Source organism: Leucoraja erinacea, chromosome 29 (genome assembly GCF_028641065.1).
Source record: "Leucoraja erinacea ecotype New England chromosome 29, Leri_hhj_1, whole genome shotgun sequence".
Lineage (NCBI taxonomy): Eukaryota > Metazoa > Chordata > Chondrichthyes > Rajiformes > Rajidae > Leucoraja > Leucoraja erinaceus.
In genome coordinates this window covers 7,414,821-7,432,217 of record NC_073405.1, presented here as the reverse complement: position 1 = coordinate 7,432,217, position 17,397 = coordinate 7,414,821, and the positions used below count along the sequence as shown (strand labels likewise).

General features: G+C 48.2%; 1 protein-coding gene across 2 annotated transcripts in view; it reads left to right on the top strand.

Moving 5' to 3' along the window:
• LOC129711101 (rho guanine nucleotide exchange factor 18-like) overlaps positions 1-17,397 on the top strand; it is a 144,399-nt gene that overhangs the window by 75,829 nt on the left and 51,173 nt on the right. For both annotated transcript variants that reach the window (XM_055658497.1, XM_055658496.1), the window contains 3 exons: positions 523-603; positions 1,370-1,472; positions 4,274-4,424. In XM_055658497.1, the coding sequence (XP_055514472.1) occupies positions 523-603; positions 1,370-1,472; positions 4,274-4,424 (335 nt within the window). The remainder of the gene's footprint in view (positions 1-522; positions 604-1,369; positions 1,473-4,273; positions 4,425-17,397) is intronic.

The window sequence follows — 17,397 nt, the reverse complement described above, 5'->3', positions numbered from 1 at the left end:
CAGAGTGTTGGAGTGACATTCTGACACAGTGGAACCTATATTAAATTTGGAGTGAATTATTGAGGCAGTGTAAAGAACAGAGTATGGCACGGTGGCGCTGCTGCCACACAGTGCCAGCAACCCAGGTCAATCCTGGTGTTGGCTGCTGTCTGTACGGAGTTTGCACGTTTACCCTGTGACCGTGTGGGTTATCTCCAGGTGCTCTGATTCCCTGCCAACATGTGTTTGTTGGTTAATTGGTAACTGCAGCTGGTGGGCTAAACCGAAGTTGGACACAAAATGCTGGACTAACTCAGTGGGACAGGCAGCTTCTCTGGAGAGAGGGAATGGGTTCCCTGCAGAGATGCTGCCTGTCCCGCTGAGTTACTCCAGCATTGTGTGTCTGTTGTCAGTTGTTGGGCTTGCGTCCAATGTGTCACCCTTCCCCTCACCTCAGCATCCTAACATGGAGCAGTGGTGAAGGCTTCTTTACTCGTGCCCAAGGTGCTTATCTAGTTCTGACTGGTCCTATTTTCTCTGCAGTGCAAGAACATCGGCGGGATCTGTACAGATGCGCCCCCCTGCCTCCTCACACGATCTCACTTGGATGGAATTCCTTGCCGAGTAAGTTTAAAGAATCTTTGGCTGTTGGTCAAAATTCCAGAGGGAACCCTCCAAAGTACGTAGGCAAAGAAACTGCAGGTGATGGAGTCGTGAGCAATACACAAAGTGCTGGAGGAACTCGGGGAGGGGGGGGGTCAGGCAGCATCTAAAGAGGGAATGGAAAGACGATATTCTGGGTGGGGCTCTTCTTCAGACCGATTGGAGAATGGGGGAGAAAGCTGGAAAAGAGGGATGGGTGTGGGGCAAGTCTTCTTATCGAGTCTATGCACAAGATTCGAAGTTGTTCAGCCAGAGCTGAACACACGTCTCGGCATCTGCCCCTTGACCCCGGCTTGGCAAGTGATAGGTGGATACAGGTGAGGGGATGGGTGGAATAAGTGACAACAGGTGACAAGGAGACCAAAATGTTTAAGGAGGGGAGAGGAGGAGCGAAATGTAAAGCTAGAGGGATGGATGGAGTGGAAGAGGACGGGGGGAGGGGGGGGGAAAGAGGGACGAAAACGGGGAAACGGGATGGGATGTGAGTGTACGAAGGAGGGGAATGGAGGAAGGTGGCGGGAGATGGTGGGGAAAAACGGGAATGCACAGGGTTCCTCCCACGTTCCAAAGACGTGCGGGTTTGTAGGTCAACTGGCATGGTCGGCATGTACTCGGTGGGCCGAATGGCCTGCGTCTACACTGTATCGTGAAGCTAAATGAGGCCAAGCACAATTGTCCGTTAAATCTGGCTGTGACCGTTCACAACTTCCTCTCCCTCTCTTTAAAGAAAAGAGGACGGTGACAAAACCGATCGACCCGAGAAAGGAACAAAAGTGAAAAGAACATTAAGTTCCCTCAAGAACAGGGTGACTGGCTCCTTCAAAGATAAGGTGAGAATAGTTGCAGGGATTTGCTTTCAAATGTGCCTGTGTGATGGGTAAATATTGTGGGTGGGGGGGGGGGTTTCCATCTTGCCCCCGAAATCATTCGATGTTCGAAGGCTGTGTGCTCTCTTACCTCATTGAAAAATTAATTATCTGGATTCAGGTAGAGAAAAATGCTGGAGAAACTCAGCGGGTGAGGCAGCATCTATGGAGCGAAGGAAATAGGCAACGTTTCGGGTGGAAACCCTTCTTCAGACTCAGGCCCTTCCTCGTAGAATAGACAATGCCTCACCTTTCCTCCAGGAAAGAAGTATCGGATGGATAGATTGAGCTCTTCATTTGCTACATAAAGGACGTGGTGGTGGAATCATAAATGTACTGGGCAAGCAATGAGTTGCCTAGGCTTTTGATCCAGTGACGTCTATTCAAATTTTACTGCGGAAAATGAAATAAATCTCTATTCTCAGTGATAGTGCCAGTGAAGGTAGACAAAAATGCTGGAGAAACTCAGCGGGTGGAGCGAAGGAAATAGGCAACGTTTCGGGCCGAAACCCTTCTTCAGTGAAACAAGCTTATTCTAAAAATAAAAATCTAGGTTTAAGAGTAGGTTCATTATTATCATGTGCACTGAGGTTTTTGCACACTATCCAATTAAATCAGATACAGTAATACTATAAATAGACATAGAAACATAGAAAATAGGTGCAGGAGTAGGCCATTCGGCCCTTCGAGACAGCACCGCCATTCAATATAACCATGGCTGATCATCCAAAATCAGTACCCCGTCCCTGCTTTTGCCCCCTAGCCGTTGATTCCGTTAGCTCTAAGAGCTAAATCTAACTCTCTCTTGAGAACATCCAGTGAATTAGCCTCCACCGCCTTCTGATTCTTGAATAAATACAATCAAAGCAAATACAAGCGTAAGGGGAAGGATACGGAGCGGGGTTATACCTGATAGAAGTGTATAAAATTAGGAGAGGCACACATCGGGTAGACAGCAACAACCTTTGTCCCTTGGAGGAGAAGTCAAAGATTAGAGGGGAAAAGTGTAAAGGAGATTGTGTGGTGAAAATGTCCAACACTAGAGGGCGTAGGTTTAATGGATATCTGCGTGGCAAATGGTGGTGGGTGCCTGTATGCGCTGCCAGGGGTGGTGGTGGTGGCAGATAGACAATAGGAGCAGGAGTAGGCTATTCAGCCCTTCGAGCCAGCAGCGCCATTTATTGTGATCATGGCTGACCAATCACATTCAGTACCCCGTTCCTGCCTTCTCACCACATCCCCATATCTGAGGCAGAGAATTCCACAGATTCACAACTCTCTGGGTAAAAAAGATTTTCCTCATCTCCGTTCTAAATGGCTTGCCCCTTATTCTTAAACTGTGGCCCCTAGTTCTGGACTCCCCCAACATCGGGAACATGTTTCCTGCCTCTAGCGTGTCCAATCCCTTAATAATCTTATATGTTTCAATAAGATCCCCTCTCATCCTTCTAAACTCCAGAGTATACAAGCCCAGCTGCTCCATTCTCTCAGCATATGACAGTCCAGCCATCCCGGGAATTAACCTCGTGAACCTACGCTGCACTCCCTCAATAGCAAGAATGATGGTGTTTAAGAGACTTCTAGATAGGCACATGGACATGCAAGGAATGGAAGGGTATAGATTACGTGTGGGCAGGTGAGATTAGTTTATCTCGGCATTATGTTCAGTTTGGACGTTGTCGGCTGGAGGGTCTGTTTCTGTGCTGCACAGTTTAGTTTTGGTTTTAGAGATACAGCATGGAAACAGGCCCTTCGGCCCACCGAGTCCACACCGACCAGCGATCCCCACACTATCCGACACACACTAGGGACAATTTACATTTATACCAAAGCAATTCAGCGTCTTTGGAGTTTGGGGGGAAACCGAAGATCTCTGAGAAAACCCACTTGGTCACCAAACTCCGTACAGACAGCAGCCGCAGTCGGGTTCAAACCCGGAGTCTCTGGCGCTGTACGGCAGTAACTCTACCGCTGCGCCACCGTGTTGTCAAGAAGTATAAAGTATGGCCCACACACTCAGTAATCTATTGCAAAGGTGAGGGGGAAACAATCCATTGAAAATATTGACACTGAGATAAGGGCAACACGGTGGCGCAGCGGTAGAGTTGCTGCCTTACTGCGCCAGAGACCCGGATTCGATCTTGACCACGGGTGCTTGTCTGTACGGAGTTTGTACGTTCTCCCTGTGACCTGCGTGGGTTTTCTCCGACATCCTTGGTTTCCTCCCACACTCCAAAGACGTACAGGTTTGTAGGCTCATTGGCTTGGTATAAATATAAATTGTCCCCTATTGTGTGTGTGTGTGCGGGGATCGCTGGTCGGTGCGGACTCGGTGGGCCGAAGGGCCTGTTTCCACACTGTATCTGTAAAACTAAAAGATGCAGGGGGATTAAGTAGTCAATGCAGGTACACGGACTTAATGCCCCTGTCTCACTTAGGAAACCTGAACGGAAACCTCTGGAGACTTTGCGCCCCACCCAAGCTTTCCGTGCGGTTCCCGGAGGTTGCAGGTGGTTGCAGGTAGTGGGAGCAGGTAGGGGAGACTGACAAAAACCTCCGGGAACCTCCGGGAACCTTGGGTGGGGCGCAAAGTCTCCTGAGGTTTCCGTTCAGGTCTCCTAAGTGGGACAGGGGTATTAAAGTGCAGGCCAGCTGCACCTAATTCAGTGGCAGGACAGGCTCATGACGGGACTGAATGGCTTCCTCCTGTTGCTTTGACTCTTTGAAGTGAATGGTTTTTTTTTTGTGTTCCTTTGCTTTTTTAGGGTAAGACCAAAGAGAAAGAAAAGGAAAGTCCAAAAGAAAAGAGAAAGTGTAACAATGGCCACGAGTTAGTGCCTGGAACCTTTTCCAGCTTCACCAACTGCACACTGTGCAGCAAAGCGCTGAGCAGTAAAACCGGTTATCAGTGTGTGAGTGAGTATCGGGACCACGCCGCTTCCACGCCTGCCTCGCTTTGCACTGCTCACACTCTGGCGCAGCGGGCCAGCCAAACCGCAGCTGTCCCCTTACATAGTATTTGCATTGAGGCAGTTCCAGGGGCATCCAGGTGCTTCCTGACTGGAGGTATCTAGGCTGACGGGCGACTTCCTGAGCCGCTGTGAGCTCCCACGGGTGCGTTGAAGGGGAAGATAGACACAAAAAGCTGGAGTAACTCGGCAGGGTCAGACAGCGTCTCCGGAGAGATTGGAATAGGTGCCGTTTTCGTCACCCAAATTCCTTCCCTCCTAGAGGTGCTGCCTGCCTGCCTGCCTGCCTGCCCCGCTGAGTTACCCAAGCTTTTTGTGTCTATCTTCGGTTTAAACCAGCATCTGCAGTTCCTTCCTACACATCATGTGTGAGAGGAAGTGGATCAGCAGATGAAGGTGAAAAGGCCAGTTGGATGGATGGTTTTCTAAGTAGAGATCGCAACCTTCAGATGAACCACAGGGTATTAAAATAAATAGGTCACCAAATTTGGTTATCCACAGCTTGGCCTTGCATAGCTGGAGAGTGGCTGCCCCCTGTCTAACATACAACTGATATTTTAATACTGCTGCACCCTTAGTCATTTCAAACCCAGTTCCTCTTTGCATCAATGCATTCAATGGATGTAGTTTGGCGGCTGGTCTGTGCTTATATCGATGGTTTGACTGTGCCTACTGTTAGATTTACGGTGCTTTAGTAATCGCTGGGATGTTTAGGTGAACCATTTGATTAAAGTGGGTTGGCCGACGGAGAGTGGGAAAACCACTGGTTTGGTTGAGCCAATGTGGGAGAGTATTGAACCTGTTGGGCTGAATGGCCGGTGTCTGTGCTGCATCCTTAACACTAATACCAATATCACATTTCCATTAACAATGGAACAGCTCCGGCTTGTCACCGTTCATTTTGCCCACCCTGAGCCGGACTGGTGGGGAGCGGTGGACGTTTCGGGTCGAGACCCTTCAGTCTGAAGAAAGGTCTCGAACCGGAACGTGACCCATTCCTTCTCTCCAGAGATGCTGCCTGTCCCGCTAAGTTACTCCACCATTTTGCTTTCTCTGTTACCTTGTGGATAATGTGGGTGTAAATTGGAGCTGGGTCTTTACATTGCATGAAGTGTAATTTTCACTCTGTGGCCAGTGCATGTTTGGCTGAGCTTGCTGCTGCCATGCTGAAGATGCCAGCACGTTCCCAACAGGAGAGAGAGCTTGCCCCAGCACCACGTACCCCACCCCTAACCTGACTACATCAGTGTTCATTCACAGTGACCCCCATCTCACCGTACACCCTGGGCTGCTGCAAATATGCTTCATGACTCGATAATATCATTTGCAAAGAGTTTTCATGGCAATGTGTTAACATATAAGATGCTGATCTGAGATGGGTATTAATTTGCTGTTCCCACCACATGTGTTGATGACGGTTTTGTGTTTTGGATGAGAACGTCTGTTTTCCGTTTTCATAGTTATCTTGTATTAAGTGTACTTGATACTACTGTCTCGGGCTTTGAAAGGTTCCCCTGACTTTCTGTGAATGAATGCCACCTGCAAGGTTAAGTCTTGTTGCTCTGGAGCTTGTTTCACGTTTTAAATGAATGCAATCACTTGTACATAATTAGTTTATTTCTTATTATCTCTGTAAATAGTGCAAGTCAGAGGGCCGTGGCTGCAAGCCTTCTCCCCATATCCCTAGATTCCGCTAGCCCTAAGAGCTCTGTCTAACTCTCTTTTGAATGCATCCAGTGAATAGGCCTCCACTGCCTTCTGTGGCAGAGGATTCCACAAATTCACAACTCTTTGTGTGAGAACATTTTTTCTCATCTCAGTGCTAAATGGCCTATCCCTTATTCTTAAACTCTGTGGGATTCTCTGCCTCAGAGGGCGGTGGAGGCAGGTTCTCTGGATGCTTTCAAGAGAGAGCTAGATAGGGCTCTTAAAAATAGCGGAGTCAGGGGATATGGGGAGAAGGCAGGAATGGGGTACTGATTGGGGATGATCAGCCATGATCACATTGAATGGCGGTGCTGGCTCGAAGGGCCGAATGGCCTACTCCTGCACCTATTGTCTATCGTCTATAAACTGTGGCTGTTTCTTTTGTTATTCAGTAGACAGCCACCAGGGGGCATGTAGGGGTAGTGTTCTTCCCCTATCTGACAGGGGCAGCAATGTTGCCACTGATTGGGATCTTGCAGGTTCATTCTCTGAGTCTCTGGATCTTGATTGCTTGATGTAAGAATGGTATCATTGATATATACGAGTACAGGAGAAAGCTCACAAGGGAAATTAGCCACCTGGCTGTAAGGGATAACAATGAAGAAAGAATGATATTTTTGTGGAGTATGATCAAGTGCGTATCTTGAGATAAAGAGGAGGTATTTGCTGATTCCAGCACTCTGTGCCATCCATGTCCACCGCAGATGCTGTCCGACCTGCTGAGTTACTCCAGCACTTTGTGTCTTTTTTTTTAATTTTTGAAGTCGAACCTACATGGGATCAACTTGAATCCAGCGGTGCTTTGGAGTGAGTAGGGATTGGTGAAGAGGCACTTCGCTCATTACTAGTTGGGCGGTGAGAGATGGCAAGGAATAGTCAAGAGTCAAGAGTGTTTTATTGTCATATGGCCTGAAACAGAACGATGAAATTCTCACTTGCAACAGCACAACAGATATGTGAACATAGAATAATGTAATAACAGGTGGACACAAAATGCTGGAGTATCTGAGTATTCAAGAGAGAGTTAGATATTGCACTTAGGGCCAACGGACTCAAAGAATATGGGGAGAAAGCAGGAACGGGGTACTGATTTTGGATGATGATCATATTGAATGGCGGTGCTGGCCCGAAGGCCCAAATGGCCTAATCTTGCACCTATTTTCCACGTTTCTAAGTATCACCCGGAGAAAACCCGCTCAGTCACAAGGAGAACTTACAAACTCCGTACAGACAGCACCCATAGTCAAGACCGAACCTGGGTCTCTGGCGCTGTTCGGCAGCAACTCTACCGCAGCGCCACCGTGCCACTGTGGTTTAAAGATAACAGATATTTTATAGCTGAACGCAATAAACGCTCTCCCGGCTCTGCGCACGGATCCAGTCTGCATCCGCCTTTTAAACTGGGCATTCTGTCACAGAACACTTTTTGATCTTGGGTTCTGAACCTCTGCAGAGACATTGGACTCCAGCCCCGCACTTCAAAACCAAGGGTTCCAATCCCTAGACTGCAATCCCTGCACAATAAAAGCAGACTTTATCCTCTCCAAAAGGAAATAAAACATTTCAAAGTGCCTTTCGTGATCTCTGGATGTTCTAATACACTTTACTGCCAATTAAATAATTTGCAGAGTTTAGTTGCTATTGCATGTAGAAAGTGTGGCAGCCAATTTAGCACAGTAAACTCATATAAACAGATACTGTATGTAATAAACCATTTCAGTGACCCTGCTTGGGGGATAAGTATTGGCCCAAGGACACTCAGGAGAACTTGTCTCCCTTCAAAATAGTTGCTACGGGAGGTAGTGACAAAATGCTGGAGTAACTCGGCGCTTCAGGCAGCATCACTGGAGAAAAAGAATAGGTGACGTTTCGGGTCGGAAAGTCTTCTTCAGACTGAAAGTAGAGGGTGTGTGTGTGTGTGTGGGGGGGGGGGGGGGGGGGGGGGGGGGGGGGGGGGGGGGGTGGAGTGGAGGGAAATAAATTGAAGGCAAGGAAATGCCAGAACAAATCAGGACTGACAAGAGATGAGCTCAGGAAGGATGGAGCCCAGCATGGCCCATTGTTGGCTGGGGTAGGTGTGATGACAAGGATACGGACAGTGGAACTGGTTGGAGGACTAGGGTGGAAGAGTGGAACTGGTTGCTACGTGGTCTTTGATGTACCTCTGGTAGGCCAGGTAGGCTCATAGGTTTTGGAGCGGAATTAGGCCATTCGGCCCATCAAGACAACTCCCTCATTCAGTCATGGCTGATCTATCTTTCCCTCTCAACCCCCTTCCCCCCATAACACGTCACCCATACTGATCAAGAATCTGTCAATCTCCGCCTTAAAAATATGCATGGACTTGGCCTCCACAGCCGTCTGTGGCAATGAATCCCACAGATCCATCATCCTCTGACTAAAGATATTCCTATGTGTTTAAGAAGGAACTGCAGATGCTGGAAAATCGAAGGTATACAAAAATGCTGGAGAAACTCAGTGGGTGCAGCAGCATCTATGGAGCGAAGGAAAAAGGCAACTTTTCGGGCCGAAACCCTGGGTTTCGGCCCGAAACGTTGCCTATTTCCTTCGCTCATAGATGCTGCTGCACCTGCTGAGTTTCTCCAGCATTTTTGTATACCGAAAGATATTCCTACTTATCTCCTTTCTAAAGGTACGTCCTTTTATTCTGAGGCTACGGCCTCTGGTCCCAGACTCTCCTACGAGTGGAAACATCCTCTCCACATCCCCCTGTATCCAGGCCTTTCACTAGGGCACTGGCGTAACGTTTCATTCATAAATGGCAGCTCCCTCCATCCGGTGGTGCTGCTCACCCTCCATGCTGTACTGGGTCCTGGCTGAACAATTGCTGTTCGGGTCTCCTGTCCCTGCAACTCGCTGACTCACTCACCCGCTGAGTCACTTAGTTACCGCTGCAGCATGACTTCTTTGTACATTTTGTTCCCGTCTTACCAACACTTCCGCCCCTCACCCACGAAGAACATCCACCCCCTCCCCGCACCAATCTAAAAGTGTTTGCCTCACAACACAGGATTTCATTAGACGGCTCACGAAGAGACAGAGTCCAGGCTCAGCATCTATCATTGAGCAGAGAACCTTGTGAGAAATATTTACATCTCCCTTTGGCATGTGACATCCCGTTAAACAACTTGCCTCTGATACACGACTCTCGTTCCTGCGATGAACCTGCTGACGTATCAACCACATTGAACACTCAGGCTGAGCCTGTCCTCGAGCATCGAGGAACTGGGCTACATCCTTCAGATTCAAGGAAATGTGGCTGTGACGTTCCTTGAACGGAGTGTGGGCGTATCTTGAGAAACCGGGAACTGCGGATGCTGGTTTACAAAATGCTGGAGTAACTCAGCGGGTCGGGCAGTATCCCTGGAGCACGTAGATAGGTGATGTTTCGGGTTGGGACCCTTCCTCAGATTGATTGTTATGGGCGGGAAAGAAAGCTGGACGAGAGGAGGGGCAGTCATTTGGTGATACAGCGTGGACACAGGCCCAACTTGTTCACCTGCCTGCGTTTGGCCCATATCCTTCCAAACCTGTCCTATCCATGTACCTGTCTAACTGTTTCTTAAACAATAGACAATAGGTGCAGGAGTAGGCCATTCGGCCCTTCGAGCCAGCACTGCCATTCAATGTGATCATGGCTGATCATCCCCAATCAGTACCCAGTTCCTGCCTTCTCCCCATATCCCCTGACTCTGCTATCTTTAAGAGCCCTATCTAGCTCTCTCTTGAAAGTATCCAGAGAACCTACCTCCACCGCCCTCTAAGGCAGAGAATTCCACAGACTCACAATTCTCTGTGAGAAAAACTGTTTCCTCGTACCCCTTATTCCTAAACTGTGGCCCCTGGTTCTGGACTCCCCCAACATCGGGAACATGTTTCCTGCCTCTAGCGTGTCCAAATCCTTAACAATCTTATATGTTTCAATAAGATCCCCTCTCAACCTTCTAAACTCCAGAGTGTACAAGCCCAGCCACTCCATTCGCTCAGCATATGACAGTCCCGCCATCCCGGGGATTAACCTTGTAAACCTACGCTGCACTCCCTCAATAGCAAGAATGTCCTTCCTCAAATTAGGAGACCAAAACTGCACACAATACTCCAGGTTTGGTCTCACTAGGATGAAAAGACGTTAGGATGATCCCTGCCTCAACTACCTCCTCTGGCAGCTTGTTCTATACACCCACCACCCATTGCGTGAAAATGTTACCCCTCAGGTTCCTATTAAATCTTTTCCCCTTTGCCTTAAACCTATGAGTTCTGGTCCTTGAATCACCAATCTGCATAACTGCGTAAGCCAATCTATTCCTCTCATGATTTTATACACCTCTGTAAGATCACCCTTCATCCTCCTGCGCTCTGAGAAATAGAGTCCCAGCCAACTCAACCTCTCCCTATTGCTCAGTCCTCTAGTCCTGGCAACATCCTCGTAAATAGGTGGTGGTTTTTGTAGGCAGATGGTTGGTCAAAGGCCAGAGGTGAAAAGACAAAAGATGTAAGATAAGGATTGTGAAGCTAGAGGGAGGAATGTGGGTGGAAGGTGAAGGGAGGGGAGAAATGGGAGCAAGTCCACACTAGTACTAGGTCTGCCAAGGCCTACTACATCTCCCAGTTGCTAACCATATTAACTCCCCTTCCCATTGCCATAGTAATATTTCTGTCCTGGGCCTCCATCATTGCCAAAGTAAGACCATACGCAAACTGGAGGAACAGCGCCTCAGATTCCACATGGATAGCTCACAACCCCATGGTAAGGGCCTGTTTCCACGCTGTATCTGTAAACTAAACTAAACACTTAAAAAGGCCATTTTTTCAGGGTGCAGGCATGGTGGTTTGAACGGCTTTCTGTGCAGTTGGATTCTGTCTCCAGTTCTGTCAATGCTCAGTGTCTGGTTTTGACTCTTTGGAAGTTTTTATTATTTTCAGGGCAAAACTATAAATAAACATACATTTTTACTTTAAAGCCACACTGAATTACTGACTGAATTTAAGACCTTTCCAGTATAATATTAAAACTCGCTCTGAGCTGGACCCTATCAGAGTGAATCTGAAGTGACTGGGACTGGAGAAGTAAATATATTTTATAAACCCAACACAAACAACTTGGATCTGGACGGGCTCAGGTCAGGTTTAGGTTTATTAATGTCACGTGTAACGAGGTACTGTTCAGTGAAAAGCTTCCTTGTGCATGAAAACAGTCAAATCAGATAATACGAGATTAATTCCCGGGATGGCGGGACTGTCATATGTTGATAGAATAGAGCGGCTGGGCTTGTATACTCTGGAACTTAGAAGGACGAGAGGGGATCTTATTGAAACATAAGATTATTAATGGTTTGGACACGCTAGATGCAGGAAATATGTTCCCGATGTTGGGGGAGTCCAGAACCAGGGGCCACAGTTTAAGAATAAGAGGTAGGCCATTTAGAACGGAGATGAGGAAAACCTTTTTCACACAGGGCGTTGTGAATCTGTGGAATTCTCTGCCTCAGAAGTCCGTGGAGGCCAATTCTCTGTATGCTTTCAAGAGAGAGTTGGATAGAGCTCTTAAAGATAGCAGAGTTGGGGGATATGGGGAAAAGGCAGGAACAGGGTACTAAGTGTGGATGATCAGCCATGATCACAGTGTATGGCGGTGCTGGCTCGAAGGGCCGAATGGCCTACTCCGGCTCCTATTGTCTATTGTCTATTGTATATAAATACAATCATGCTAAACTCAAGCATAATAGGTAGTGCCAAGGGAAAAATACAGATTGCAGAATCTAGTTCTCAGCGTTATCGTGCATCAGTTCCAAAGACAAAGTCCAATGTCCACAATGGGGTAAACAGTGTCATAACTGACTGTTTACCTTATATCCATTTTCCGGCACTATCCCCATATCCTTGATTTCCTCAATATCTAAAATCTTTTCCATTGTCTTGAATATAGTGAGTGAGCCTTCGCAGTCTCTTGGGTGGAGAATTCCAGAGATTCACCGTACTCTGGCTGCAGAAATTTCTTCTGAATGGCTAACCCCTTAATTTTAGACTGATTCGAGATATCGCTGCAGGGGAAACACTCGGACAAGTACTTATTTGTGCTACAGATGTGAAGAGCTGCTTCTTTCACTTTCATAACTGTCAAAAGTGCAATCTATACAATTGTAACTCAGTGGGACAGGCAGCATCTCTGGAAAGAAGGAATGTTTCGGGTCGAGACCGTTCTTCAGATTGATGTCGGGGGAGTGGGCGGGACAGAGATAGAATGTAGTCGGAGACAGTAAGACTGGTGGGAGAACTGGGAAAGGGGAAGGGATGGAGAGAGGGAAAGCAAGGGCTATTTGAAGTTAGAGAAGTCAATGTTCATACCGCTGGGGTGTAAACGACCCAAGCGAAATATGAGGTGCTGTTCCTCCAATTTGCACTGGGCCCCACTCTGACAATGGAGGAGGCCCAGGACAGAAACGTCAGATTGGGAATGGGAGGGGGCGTTAAAGTGCTGAGCAACCGGGAGATCACGTAGGTTAAGGCGGACTAAGCGGAGGTGTTCAGCGAAAAGATCGCTGAGCCTGCGCTTGGTCTTGCCGATGTACAGGATTTGACACCTGGAACATCGGACACACTAGATGAGGTTGGAGGAGGTGCAAGTGAACCTCTGCCTTGCCTGAAAAGACAGTCGGGGTTCCTGGATGGAGTCATGGGGGGACAGGTCTTGCATCTCCTGTGGTTGCAGGGGACAGTACCTGGGGAGGGGGTGGTTTGGGTGGGATAGTTTTGCTTGGGTAGCTTCCACCCCAGCTGTGTGAACATTGATTTCTCTAACTTCAAATAGCTCTTGCTTTCCCTCTCTCTCAATCCCCTCCCCTTCCCAGTTCTCCCACCAGTCTTACTGTCTCCAACTACATTCTAACCGGGTGTCCCGCCCACTGCCCTGACGAAGGGTCTCGACCCGAAACGTCACCCATTCCTCTACTCCAGAGATGCTGCCTGTCCCGCTGAGTTACTCCAGCATTTTGTGTCTACCTTGGATTTAAACCAGTATCTGCAGTTCGTTCCTACACATCTGTGCAATTGTGTTTGTTGTGTGGAAAAAATGAATGTCTCTAATGTATGATAGTTGGTCATTGAGAATTATTGAGAACTATAGTAATAGTCGATGACAATAATCGAGGTTCCAGGAGGATATCGGGTATCTACAAATCCTCAGATATTAATATTGGTTTTTTTTTCCAATTTATTGAATTTTATTTGTTTTGTTATCTATGACTACTGTGTTTACAGACCTGCACTGCTGTGCAAGTAAGAATTTCATTGTAGAAACAAAGTAGATATTCAGTACATATGATGCTTTTGGCTCTTGATAGCGATCGGTACTTTAGCTGGTGTTTTGTGTTGATGCCCAGCTGCTTGCTGGCAGGTGTGTGTTTCCAGCTGAGAGGCATGGAGGCACTGGTTGTGTGTCTGTCACACTGATTTTATCTCTGTCACACTGATTGTGTGTCTGCTGGCACCGACTGTCTCTGTCACACCAATTGTGTGTCTGTTGCACTGATTGTGTCTTTGATACGTGGATTGTCTCTGGCACATTGGATCTCCATCACACAGTGTGTGTCTCTGAGACACTGCATGTGTCTATCACACTGCTTGTGTCTCTGCCACACTGCTTGTGCCTCTGTCACACGTATTGTGACTCTCCCTGCTGGGATTGTCACTGAAGCCAGAATTTGGCACATCTCTTTAAAATTTGCTCCAACTGGCAGCTGTCACAGAAAGGTCATAGGTATTTCTCTCCCTTTTTTCATTTTGAAGTTGAGTTTCAATTTATGGTTCTGAAAGTGTGACATGAATTATAGAGTTTGGGAAGATTTTGGCACAGTGAGATTACAGAGTCAAGTGCCAAAGTTGATTGTGTAGCCCAGCCTGATGCGGAGCAGGGTTTCAGTAGCAGGTGAGCTGGGGCAGGGATTTTCCTGCAGCAGGTAGCAGAGGTAGAAATTGGCAACCGTATCAATAATCAGAATAATTGTTTAGTTTAGAGAAACAGCGTGGAAACAGACCCTTTGGCCCACCGAGTCCACGTTGACCCCAGACAGATCAATGTAAGTTTAGATTGATATCTCTGAAACACTGGAGGTTAAGGGGAGGCCTGATCAAAGTAAATAAAATGATGAGATAGATAGCTACAATAGAGTGGACATATTAAAGCATATTTATTCAGAATAGCAAAAGCATATCTATTCAGGATAAAATATCTATACAGAACAAAAAGTGTGCAAAACCTTTTCATACATTCTCAGTTCTACACATTCAATAGTGTTATACTCAGTCGTGTTCAGCAGTAAGAAAACGTCTTTGCTACTCTTGTGGCCAGTGGCGGACTGGGTCTAAAAATATTGGTTGCCAGGAGACAAAGGGGGCCCACTTCATCAGGGGCCCACTTGATTTAGGGGGCCCACTTCATCAAGGGCCCATTTGCCATCGGGCAAGCTGACACCCTGGCTAGTCCGCCACTGCTTGTGGCCCTCTGGGGGATTGGAATGGAATACTTTTTGTCACATGTGACTTGGCACAGTGACATTCTTTGCTTGCATACCCAATGTATACAAATAGCAGCCACCTACTGCGCAGACGGCATGTGTGGTGGTATCCCTTCATTGTTTGAGGGGTGCCCAATGTCCAGCAGGGGAACAACCCAAGACTGTCCACCCTCTCCTTTTAGCTCCTATAGAAACAAAGTCTTACAGCCTGGAAACAGGCCCTTCAGCCATACTTGCCAACAACGGCCAACATGTCCCATCTGCTCCAGTCCAACCTACCTGCATTTGGCCCGTATCTTTCTAAACCTGTCTTATCCATGTACCTGTCTAAATGTTTCATAAACATTGCGATAGTGCCTGCCACAACTATCTCCTTCGGCTGCCCGTTCCACACACCCACCACCCACCACCGGCTCAGGTTCCTTTAAATCTTTCCCCCTCACGTTAAGCCAATGCCCTCTAGTTCTCAATTCCCCTACTCTGAGCAAGAGAATCTGTACCTACCCCGATCTAGACTCTCATGAATTTGTACACCTCAATATGGTCACCCCCTAGCCTGCTCAAGCTCTCCCTATCGCTCAGGCTCTCAAGTCCAGGGAACATCCTGGTAAATCTTCTCTGCAGCTTTCACTGTTCCATGGTGAAAGCTGAATTCCATGAATGTATGAAGAGCTTTTGCACAGTTTTTGTTCTGTAAACAGGTTGTATTCTTTATTTTGGGGAAAGAAAAACTTGGATTGGACGTAACTCTGTAGAGATGCTGTTCAAGAAGGAACTGCAGATGCTGGAAAATCGAAGGTACACAAAAATGCTGGAGGAACTCAGCGGGTGCAGCAGCATCTATGGAGCGAAGGAAATAGGTGACGTTTCGGGCCGAAACCCTTGTTGCCCGTCCCGCTGAGATGCTGCCCGCCCCGCTGAGTTACTCCACTATTTTGTGTCTTATCAAATATGTCTATATTGTGTAAACCAGCATCTGCAGTTCCCTCCTGCCCAATAAAACGCGGCTTCACCAACCTCTGATACGAGCAGCTGCAAACATAACCTCCTAACCAAAGATCCTATAGCAAGGTACACAAAAAAGCTGGAGAAACTCAGCGGGTGCAGCAGCATCCATGGAGCGAAGGAAAAGGGCAACGTCTCGGGCCGAAACCCTTCTTCAGCCTTTTTCCTTCGCTCCATAGATGCTGCTGCACCCGCTGAGTTTCTCCATGCTTTTTTGTGTACCTTCGATTTTCCAGCAATCTGCAATTCGTTCTTAAACACATCCGATAGTCTGAAGAAGGGTTTCGGCCCGAAACGTTGCCTATTTCCCTCGCTCCATAGATGCTGCTGCACCCGCTGAGTTTCTCCAGCTTTTCTGTGTAACCTCCGATAGCAAGCTCCGCTGTAGGGATCTTTGCTCCTAACTCCTGTGCCCATGTGGGTGGTTTGTGCCACTTCCTGGTGGACGGCCCCTTTAAGGCCCGCCGGTGGAATGTTGTGATATGCAGATTATATGCAAATCGGCCCGCCGCTCCCAGAGTTCCGCGGGGGGGCGCCGAAGGTTCCCGAAGTCGCGTCGCTCCTCCGACCCGACTGGACCCGAGTGTGGCCGAGCCGACCCGAGCCGCCCCACGCACCCGCCGAGCCGACCCGAGCCGCCCCACGCACCCGCCGAGCCGCCCCGGAGCCGCAGGTAAGGAGAGCCGGCCGTCTAGGCCCCTTTGGAGCTGAAGAGAAGCGAGGCCGGGCCCCCCCCCCACGCATCCCCTTACCCGCTCACGAAACTCCAGCTGCCTCCCCCCCCCCCCCACCGCCCAAAGCCAAACCGAGCCTCTCCCCAGTCCAGCCACTGCCGTCTCCTATAAACCTGCCCCTTAGCCCGTGTGCCTCAGTCAGTGCCCCCCAATCTCAGGCCCCTTTGGAGCTGAAGAGAAGCGAGGCCGGGCCCCCCCTTCCTCAAATATCCTCCTTACCCGCTCACGAAACTCTCAGCTGCCTCCCCCCCCCATCCCATAAACCCAAAGCCAAACGTCCCCTCCCCCCAGTCCAGCCACTGCCGTCTCCTATAAACCTGCCCCCTTCCTTCGTGTGCCTCAGTCAGTGTCCCCCAATCTCAGATCCATCCACTTCACACCCCTTAAGTTAAACATCACCATCTCCAATACACTTACCCCCTCCATAATCATCATCATTCAAAGACCCATGCACTTAATTCCTCTGTAAATCTCACTACCTTAATAGACGTACCCCTTCCGTGTACCTCTGTGCTCTCAATCAGTCTAAAACACCTTCACTTCACTCCAGCATTAACCTTGCCCCATTAACCTCACCACCTCCAATAAAAACTCCAGGGTTTAGAAAGAGGCAGCTTTAGAAATTGTGGAACAGGCCCTTGAGCCCATAATAATATCTACCCCTTTCCTGTGACTCTGCTCCCAATCAATCTGATGCATTCACTTCACACTCTACAAACATCACCACCTACTTACTCGCGTTGTAAAAACAATCAAGCAAAGACCCATACACATCACTCCTCTGTAAACCTCACTCCCCCGAATAAACTTGCCCCTTTCGTGTTCCTCCTGCTCTCAATCAGTCCAAAGACTCCAGCATTAACCCTGCCCCATGAACATCACCACATAAACTTCTTCACCTCCAATAAACCCTGGAGTTCTGAAAGAGGTAGCTTCAGAA